At 38.8% G+C, this 10,708-nt stretch overlaps 1 protein-coding gene across 1 annotated transcript in view; it reads left to right on the top strand.

The window, feature by feature from the left end:
- The first annotated feature begins 673 nt into the window (after nt 1-673).
- The window catches only part of LOC138385696 (multidrug resistance-associated protein 1-like), an 82,827-nt gene continuing 72,792 nt past the window's right edge, over nt 674-10,708 (top strand). The window contains exons 1-2 of the mRNA XM_069471951.1: nt 674-745; nt 8,668-8,729. Coding sequence (XP_069328052.1) covers nt 674-745; nt 8,668-8,729 — 134 coding nt within the window. The remainder of the gene's footprint in view (nt 746-8,667; nt 8,730-10,708) is intronic.

Raw genomic sequence — 10,708 nt, 5'->3', positions numbered from 1 at the left:
TCGAAATGTCATCTTTAGTTTTCATATCCCACTTTATGCATCGTGTCACATTGGTTCTTTGCTAATCCTAGTTACCATGAAATTTTCCGTTTATTATCTTGTTTTATAATTAATTTCAAGAGTAAAATTTAGATGCAATATAATGTTATGGTTTTCTAAAACTAAAGGGAGTATTTCATTTGTTTTTAACGTTAAGGCCAATGCAATAAATTTGCTCCCCAAAATTTCACTGGCACGTTGTCTTCAACAATCTGCTGTAACATTGTGTTTGCAAATGTCATCCCAGAGAGGAGCGAGCTCTGTGTTTCTGTCTTAAAAGAGACACAGGTTTTCTAACAGAGCAGCCTGGGAAAGGGAAAGGTTGAGAACTACCAAGTCAATTGGGAACTGCGGGCAACCCCCAGGAAGGGATCCTCTGACTCTACAGAAAGTCCCTCCTCCTCTCCCTCCCCACTTTCCTTCCAGCCGGCTCCACCCCGTTCCACCCCCACCCCGACACAGGCGCACCCTCCGGGAAGGGCAGGCAGCCAACTAGGTAACAGCTGACTGGGCCAGCGTGAGCGCAGATCCTCCCACTCACCTTCCCCACATCACTCAACTGTCAGATGCCTGCTAGGAAAGGTGACAGCTGCAGCACCTCTTTCCGCAGCCAGTCCCAGGGTGCCCCCTGACCATGTTTTCCAGCCTGTGGAGGTGGGACGCCAGCGGCTCTTACAAGCAAGTCCCTGGGGTGCTGGATGCGCAGGTAAAGCTCCTTAGTCCTGGGGGAGAGAGGAGTGGCAAGTCTTTGGGCCACTGTGGGTGGGGAGTGGAAGTGGATAGAGCTGACTCCTTGGCCCCTGAACATCGGCTGATGCCTTAGAGCCTTGCTTTAGTAGTAATCACACCCAGAGACAGACAGACGCGCATACACACTCAATCTTGAGAGCCAAGATAAGTCCTCAGGACGGTGTGAAACCTGAGCCATGATCTCAGTCTTGGTGGAGCTGGAGGAGAGAACGAGGCATCTTTGTATAAAGAGATAAGTTAGCTCCAGTGTAAACAGAAATGAGCATTTGAGAGAGTGAGTGGACCTGTCATCATCGCTACAGCGGACAGGCTGGGGTGGAATTCTACAACCGGTGGATGGTCCCATTAAAACTACATGAGTGATTCAGGATAAATAATACTCAGTGTGTTAACTGACCAGGGTTTGGGGATGCTGAGGTCTGGGCCAAATGCGGAAACTTCAGACACTTAACTGTGCTTTGCTCTGCCCCTGATTACGCCTGCTTCTTCCACAACAGGAGTCAGGGGCAGAGGCAGTAGTCAGAGAAATGAACCCTTCAGTTGTGTGTTAGGAGCAATTTCCCTAACAAGGTTGCATTTGTTTCATTTATCATCACTATACAAGACAGGGCTTAGAAATGAGCCCTTAACACAAGTGATTCTGTAGTTCTAACAAAAGGAAAAAAAAGATTTTAGATTCAGGGGAACTTGTTCTAATCCTGGCTTTTTTAGTAACTCCAAGTGTCAAATAAATATTGCAGCTATTCTTCTGATCACATATAAAACAAAGCTATAAATTTCTTTAAAGGTAAAATAAATTGTATGCAAAATACTCTTTTAAAAGTCTTTTAAATAGAGGGGCTAAATTAAGTCCCTTGAAAATATGAACAAGCTCCATCAGGACACTATGTCTTTTGTTACTGTACAGTAGAGATGGCAGTCTCAATCAGGCAAACTGGTTTAATGTCATCAGTGTAACAACAAAGGTGATCAAAGGCAGTAAATCAAAAACTTCTAGGTTGAAAAATTACAAAACTCAATTTCATCATGCAAAATTCTAGTCAGTTTACCTCTAGTTTTCGAACAATGTTTATTCCTTGATTATTATCCAACTTTGGTAGCCTTCATAGATCAGGAATCCACTTATGTTGAAAATATTCATTTTAATTGCATTCTCTGTTATGATGTCAAATTTAAAAAAAATTATCACTTCAAAATGTGTCAAAAACCTTGTGTGATTACATTTTATAGTTGAAACTTTATATTTTTGATATACGAGATTGCAGGTAAAATCCCTACCTAACCTATAAGCTAAGAACATGCCTTTTTGATTGAGTTTCTAGGGCTGGGATGGTGACCTAAGAATAGATGTTTATAAATATTTTCTGGTAGTGATTTGCATCCACCCATCATTCATTAATTCATTTATTCATGTGAAACATATTTATTATGAGCTAAGCCTTGGACTGAAATTGGAGATAGAGAAATAAATCAAACATAGTATCCGTCCCCCAGGTACACTAAGTTTAATAGGAGAGAAGCACCTGTCAGGAAATCATGAGATAGCTGGGCAAGGTGGAGGTAAATTCAATGAGGACACATCTGAAGGAGCCTTTAAGTTACCCCTGAGGAGTTTGCTGAAATTGCTGTGGTAATACAGAACCTGTATCAGACCTTGGAGGCTGGAGTGGGAGGGAAAAAAATTACCAAGGCAGTAAATCCCGAATAGGATTGAAGCACTAAAACCAGAAGTGAAGCAGAAGAAAGTGGAAGGAGGAAAGGTCTCTCTAAGTAGCGGAAAACAGTATTGAACAGGTATTACCACAAAGTTGAGGGTGTGGGATTATGATTGGAAGATGGAATGAACTAACTGGATTAGATCCAGTGTCTTATACTTCTTAGTTGAAAGATCTTAGGTATTTCTTTAACTCTGGGCCTCAGTTTCCATATCTGTAAAATGGGGATGACAGAAATGGTTCCACCATAAAGGTATGGTATATTTGGTGAGATACTATACATAGTACAAAATCTGGCACATTTTAAGTGATTAGAAAACAAAAGTTCCTTCTGGTTTCTAGATATTTTCCCTTCTCCATGAGCATGTACTTTCACTTTCCCATAACTTCCTTCAGTATTTCCAGACCCATCTTAGAATATCCACAAAGGAAGCTCCCAAAATTAGGAGCTGTGAGCTACTAAACATAGTCACACAAACCATATCCCCGTGAGGCCACATCTTAAGTTTGGACCCAAGGAAAATTGAAAGGAACATACTCCTCTAAGTCATGAACCTGGCTATGTTGTGGTCTGGTGGTTTAAATATTTCTTGCTCCTCTGCCATAATCCAGAAATAACAGGACCTCTGTACTAGTGAAAATTGCTCTTATGTTAACAACGTTAATGTATGCTTACGTAATACATACTGTAAGCTTGCGGTCCCCAACCCCCGAGCCGCAGACCGGTATTCTTCATGGCCTGTTAGGAACAGAACTGCACAGCAGGAGGTGAGCAGCGAGCAAGTGAAGCTTCATTTGTATTTGCAGCCTTTGCTCCCCATCACTTGCATCACCGCCTGATCTCTGCCTCCTGTCAGATCAGTGGTGGCATTAGATTGCCATAGGAGTACGAACCCTACTGTAAAACTCCCATGTGAGGGATCTAGGTTGCACACTCCTTGTGAGAATCTAGTGCCTGATTATCTGAGGTGAAGCTGAGGCGGTGATGCTAGCACTGGGGGGTGGCTGCAAATACAGATTATCATAAGCAGAGAGGTTTGACTCACAGAGACCATAATAAATCAATTGCTTGCAGACTCAAATCAAAACCCTGTTAGTGAGTGGCAAGTGACAAACTGCATCTGGTGGCAGGCTTTAGAGTAGCAAATGAGTTGGTGTACTTCAATTGTACAGCTGCATCTGGTGGCAGGCTTTAAGTCAGAATCTGACACTTATTTTAGTCCGCATGTAGCCTACCAATTATTGTATATACTACTTCTGTCTGTGCCTCTTTACTGCGCTGTGTGCTTGTCTCAGTCACAGCTATGGTAACCCCACAAGCTAACCCTAGCAAAAATGAGTAAAAACTGAATGTCTCTGTAGAGCTTGTTTGAAAAGGGGACAGACCCAATGATGAGACAGCAGAAGACTCTGAGACTGCCAACAAAATGAAAGCTGCATTTAAAAGAAAATACCAAGAGTCCTACTTAAATTAGTGGTTCATTGCAACAGATGATTTAACATTTTCCAAACCTGCTTTGTATAATGTGGCAACTGGCTATCCAACGAAGCCATGAAACCTTCAAAACTGCTTCACCACGTCGAGACCAAGCACCCTGCATTAAAAGACAAGCCTTTGGAGTTTTTCAAAAGAAAAAAACGTGAACACGAAGAACAGAAGCAATTTTTAAAGGCCACCACTTCATCAAATGTGTCTACACTGACAGCACTGACCTTCATAGTGGCTAACCGCACTGCTGAAGCTAAGAAGCCCTATACTATTGGTGAAGAGTTGATCCTGCCTGCTGCTAAAGATATTTGCCGTGAACTTTTAGGAGAGGCTGCAGTTTAAAAGGTGGTATGTGTTCCTCTTTCAGCTAGCACCATAACTAGACTAACTGATGAAACAGAAAAGGATATTGAAGCACAATTGTTTGGATAAATGAGTCATAATGGTATACAATACAGGTTGACAAGTCTACCAGGGTTGACAACAAGGCAACAATGCTTGTTATTGTGCAATATATTTTTCAGGAGAATGTGCATGAGGATATGTTATGTGTACTTTTGTTGCCAACCAACACCACAGCTGAAGAACTGCCATGACTGGACGGCTTTCTGGTTTCACTATTCAAGTCAAGGAGTGTGAGTCTATGCACTGTGTCAGCCATAGAGAAAGGCTGGCTAACTGAAAAATGTCACTTGAACTAAACAACATTTTGCAGGATGTGATTAAAATTATCAACCACATTAAAGTACATGCCCTTAACTCCGGTCTGTTTGTGCAGCTCTGTGAGGAGATGGACGCAGAGCACACACATCTTCTCTCGTACACACAGATGTGAGATGGCTTTCTAAAGGTAGATCACTGGCCAGAGTCTTTGAGTACAAGAGCCGCTCAGAGATTTCTTTCAAAAAGCAATCAACACTGGCAGCACATTTCAGTGACACAGAATGGGTCACAAAACCTGCCTATTTGTATGACATATTCAACCTGCTCAACGAACTCAATCTGTCACTTCAAGGGAGAAAAACAACTGTGTTCAAGTTGGCAGATAAAGTGGCTGCATTTAAAGCCAAACTGGAATTATGGAGGCCATGAGTGAACATTGGGATTTTCGACATGTTTCAAACATTAGCAGAGATTTTGAAAGAGACTAAGCCAGGGCCTTCTTTCTCCCAGCTGGTGCATGATCACTTACTTTAGCTTTCAAAAGAGTTTGAGCATTATTTTCCAACCACAAAAGGCCCTCAAACTTGGAAGGAATGGATCTGTGGCCCATTTGTGGATGAGCCAGGTGAATCGACTTTGTGCTAGAAGAGGATCAACTGCTTGAGATTGCAAATGACAGTGGCCTTAAAAGTATGTTTGAGACAACTTCAATCTCCATACATGCTGGATTAAAGTTGAAGCAGAATATCCTGAGATTGCCACAAAAGCACCGAAAAGCCTGCTTCCATTTCCAATATCTTATCTTTGTGAAGCAGGGTTTTCTGCAGTGACAGCAACTGAAATGAGATTACAGAGGAGACTGGATGTAAGCAACACACTTTGGGTGTCACTGTCTCCCATGACCCCCAGATGGGACCATCTAGTTGCAAGAAAACAAGCTCAGGGCTTCCACCGATCTGCATTATGATAAGTTTTATAATTATTTTATTATATATTCCAGTGTAATAATAATAGAAATGAAGTTCACAATAAATGTAATGTGGTTGAATCATCCCCAAACCATCTCCCAACCACCCTCAGAATAATTGTCTTCCATGAAACTGGTTCCTGGTGCCAAAATGATTGGCGACCACTGCTATAAGCCCAATGGTAGAAAAGTTCAATAGATAATAAAATAGTTTGGAAAACAAGGGCTGTGGTAGATGTGGGGAGACAGGGAAATGAGAAACTTATTTGGCATCAATTAGGTCTGCAGACCAGAAATGCTGTCAGAGTGAGAATAGGTGAGTTAGAAGGATGAGAAATATTTAACGGAGAAGATGGGAGTAAATTAGAACATTGAAAGATACTGTCAGAATTGTCATGTTCTATTTTTCTATATAGAAATTGCTATGCAGCAACATATAAATAATAAGTTCAGTGAAATCCACAATATGAATTCAGTAATTATCTATTCATTGAGAAGTCATTTGTACATTCCTTGTGCTTGGCAAGGATTAATTACCTTCACCAGATTTTTTTTTTTTTAACCTGGCTGCTATTCCTTCTGGGAGGTAAAATATACTTTGACTTTACTGTAATATATTCATTATAAAATGCCTGGCCCACATCTAAGGAGACTATTTCCCAGAGAATGCACAGGGCTTCATATAAGATGTTTTCACGTGGAAAATAGTCCTGGAGGGAATGTTAAATCAAATATTGAGTTCTTAGTCTACTAAATTAGCAAACTGTAATAGCTTTGTAAGACTTAGGTGCTTAAAACAACAAACATTTTATTTAATTTATGATTCTCTGGATAAGTTGGCTTGTGTCCTGGTTTGGGTTAGCTTGGCTGATACCTGCTGAGCTCTTTGATGCATCTACAATCTGCTGGCAGGTGGGCTGGTAGCTGGATAATCTGGAACCACCTTACGCATGTGTCCAACAGTTTTCCAGCTGTTGGCCAGAGTGACAGACTGTCAGATGAGTGCCTCAGCTCTCCTCCACAGGATCTCTCCAGCAGGCTAGCTTGGGGGCTCAGTCTCATGGTGCACTCAGGGTTCCAAGCACAGCAAGAAGAGAAGGGGTTTTTGAGACTTAGGATTGGAGTTCTTTCAATGACACTCCTGTTGCATTTCCATGATCAAAACAAGATACAATGCCAGCCCAGTTTCCAGAGGGGAGAAATAGATTCTACTTCTTGATGGGAAAAGCTGCAAAGAATTTGTAGCCATTTACAGTCTGCCATAGAAATACATGTGTTTTGGATATGAATAAGATCCTTTCGTTGATGGTGAATTACCAAATTGGCAACTCCCTGTAAAATTTGAACCTATGTAGTAAAATATATCCTTCATGTTAATTAGAGGATTTTACAATGGTTTCCCAAATAATTTGTGTACTTATTTTTCAAATAATATGTTCAGTATCAACAGTGATGACGATATTATTGTTCACATATTTGAGTTGTGGTTTTGGGCTAATAGTGTGATAACTTTTTTTTAATTATTTTCATTTCAAAATAGTACAGGGGTATAAATGTTTGTGGTTACATGTACTGACTTTTTTACGCTTGAGTCAGCATTATAAGTGTGTTTATCACTCAGATAGTGTTCATTGTACCCATTAAGTAGGTTTTCACCTATCCTCTCCTTTCCCCTACCCCCTGCTTTATTTCCACTGAGTTTTACTGCCCTCTGTGCACATGTGTGCTCAACAGTTAGTTGGTTAGTTCAAGTTTAATAGCAAGGACATGTGTTTGTTTTTACATTCATTAGATACTTCACTTAGGAGAATGGTCTCCAGTTCCATCCAAATTGTTGCAAAAGGCATTAATTCATCCTTCTTCATGGATGAGTAGTATTCCATAGTATATATATATACCACATTTTGTTAACGCATTCATGAATTGATGGGCACTAGGATTGATTCCACATATTTGTAATTGTGAATTGTACTGCAATAAACATTTGAGTGCAAGTGTCATTTGTCATTGTATTCTTGCAACAATCTTAGAAGGATAGATCCATTTTAGTAAGTTGTATACATCTTAAATGATTTATATTATATAATTTTCTATAACAAGGAGAACAGATTTGAAGTCAAATATATTATTTTCTCTTCTATACTTAGGACATTTTGATGCATAGGATGAAATTTCATTTCACTCATTCCTCCTAGGTTCAGAATTTTTAAAAGATGGTAAATACTTTTTAGGTTTGAGTATGGAATAAGATCTGGGTTAGAGAAGACAAATGCAAAAGTTGTTAAATGTGGGACAATTTCTAAATATCAAATTTAACTTGGTCAGTTTTACTTTTCAAAATACAAAGACACTGATGCTGACTTTAAAATTGTAAAATGATTATTTTTGACGTCTTCCCTTTTTATACTCTTCTTCTCTTAGTCAAACCCACCAAATCAATAGGAAGAATTTTATGGGGATGTTATAACCTCCTCCAAAATAATATGTAATTGTGATAAATATATAATTGTGAAACTATGTAAACACACAGAAGTACACCAAATACCTCTGATAGTCTCTTCTCTATTTTTCAGAAAAAAAGACAAAATTATCTTTAATTTAGCCATTAAAATATTGTAAATTTAGCTTATACATATAAATATGTATCTTTGTATGTCTATTAAGTATGTACATTTATATGTGTCAGATAAATTGTGTGTGTTTGCATGTGTGTTTGTGTGTGTGTGTATATATATATATACACACACACACACATACACATAGAGGAAGAGAAAGAAATAGGGATATTAGAAATGATTTTCCTTTCCAACATGATTTATTGCTACGTGCACAGTCATAATGTTGGGAGAAATCTTAAAATTCCTCTAGTTCACCATCCAAGATATCCCCCTATATTTCATAAGGATCATGATATCAACATGTCTATAACTGTTAGTAGAACAAATTATTTCATGTTTACTTTTCCATTTACTGACCAAAATATTTCAAATGTAAATTAAAGACACTAACTTCATATTCTACTTGCTATATGTTTTCTTTTCCAGAAATGTGGTTCAGAAAAAAGTGCTTCATTCTTCAGTAAGGTGACATATTCCTGGTTTAGCAGGTAGGAATTTTACTAATTTATTTGTAGCATACCACGCTAAGGAAGATTCCAAGGGAAATAATTCCTGAATGAGATACTTTTACTCTCATTATGAATATTTTACATCGTAAAGATTTTTTTCATATTATTTATTACACAGAAACCACAGGTAATAACATACTAAATAGTTCCACAGAAGCAGTACTAATGTTCCTCTAGTATGTCTGTCCCTTTATAGAATTTGTATCTCATTAGCACTATTGGAAGGACAGAAAAATGAACTTCTTTGTTAGCATCAAGTATGCACTACCCACTTTGTGTCTATTATTTCATTTAATTCTCCCCCAAGCACTACGAGATACACATTTACAGATGAACAAGTGGAGGCTCAGGGAGAGAAAAAAGTTGTCCATTGATACCCACACCCAGGTAGAAACAAGTATGTGTTATAAACCAGTTTCTGATGAGTCCATGTTTCATGATTTTTTTTTTTTTTTTTTTTTTTTTTTTTTGCTATTTCATTCTACTCTTTACTAGGAATGCTCTCATATATACTTATGTATGCTAGTATTAAAACGTACACACAACTAATCATTTTTATGAGATATATATTATGGTTTATCTCATAGAATCATTCATCTATAATGTACAAAGAAAGCTCAGATGTTCTTAGAACTGCAGTCCCCAAGCTCTGGGCTGTGGACCAGTACTGGTCTGTAGCCTATTAGGAACCAGGGCCACACAGCAGGAGGTGAGGGGCGGGCTACTGAGCAAAGCTTCATCTGTATTTACAGCCACTCCCCATGGCTCATCATGCCCCCTTCCCTCCCCCAGCCTGCCCCCACACCTTCCCACCCCCCCCTCCCCCCGCCGTCTGTGGAAAAATTGTCTTCCATGAAACCAGTCCCTGGTTCCAAAAAAGTTGAGGACCTCTGCTTTAGGAGATACCAGTTTGAACTCTGACTTTAACATAGGAAATAAATCATATTAAATAAGCGGAGTTGACTTTTTCTAATTTTATAAATTCAGAAGCATCTTTAGAAATGTATTTCTTTTCCACCATAACAGAAAGTTCATGATAATGTGAAATTAAATTTTTCTCCCTACCTTTATGTTCCTTGCTCTATAGTTGGTAGAAACAAAATTGCCCAATTTGATCTACAGATATATTCTTTAGAGTAGGTGAATCCTTTAAAAAAATGGGTACTAGATGCTCCGAACTCTGATAACCTTTAAAAATGCAGAGATAAATGACTTCTTTTCTGCCATCTAGAAATTAAGAGTAAAACTACAAAGATTAAAAAGTAGACGGTGAATTATCAAAAAAGGCAAAAGGCAACATAAGCATAATTGACAATCACAAATTTTCAGGAGTGTTATTGCACAAATTTTGCACGAGTAGAGATTTAACAGACACAAATGCTTTCACCCAACATTCAAAGATGTGTAGGAGTGAGTCACGTGGTATTCTGAGTTGAGCAAATACCATGTGTGAACCACAGAGGTGAAAGAGAAGTGGGTGGAATGGTAGATTAAGCTGGAGGGAGAGGTCATAAAGAGTTCTCTAGGACATCCTGAAGGCAATAAGAATCCACTGAAGAATAGAGGAGTGACATGATCATATTTACATTTCAGAAAATCACCTTTGCAATTGTATGGCTATGGTAATGGAGACAGAGAGAGTCATTAGAGGCTCTTAACGTATCCTGGGAGATTTATGGTCACAGTCCAAACTATGATAACAATAAAGATGAGGAAGAGAAAGGAACTATTTAGAAAAGCTACTTAGGAGAGAGTTGATAAAATGAGAAATTGAGAAGCTAGAAAAAGTATAGTACAAATATCAGTTTCTGCCTCAGAAAACTGTGAGGTTCAGGTGTGGTGAAAAATTGTGGGTTCACTTTTGGAAAGATTTAATAGGAGATGCTTGTGAAGCATCACATGAACAAGTGTTTGGATATGTGGTTTCTTGGCCTTAGGATAAATCTTCAACCTGTGGA

Source organism: Eulemur rufifrons, chromosome 7 (genome assembly GCF_041146395.1).
Source record: "Eulemur rufifrons isolate Redbay chromosome 7, OSU_ERuf_1, whole genome shotgun sequence".
NCBI classification, from domain to species: Eukaryota; Metazoa; Chordata; class Mammalia; order Primates; family Lemuridae; genus Eulemur; species Eulemur rufifrons.
This window is presented reverse-complemented; position numbering and strand designations above follow the sequence as displayed.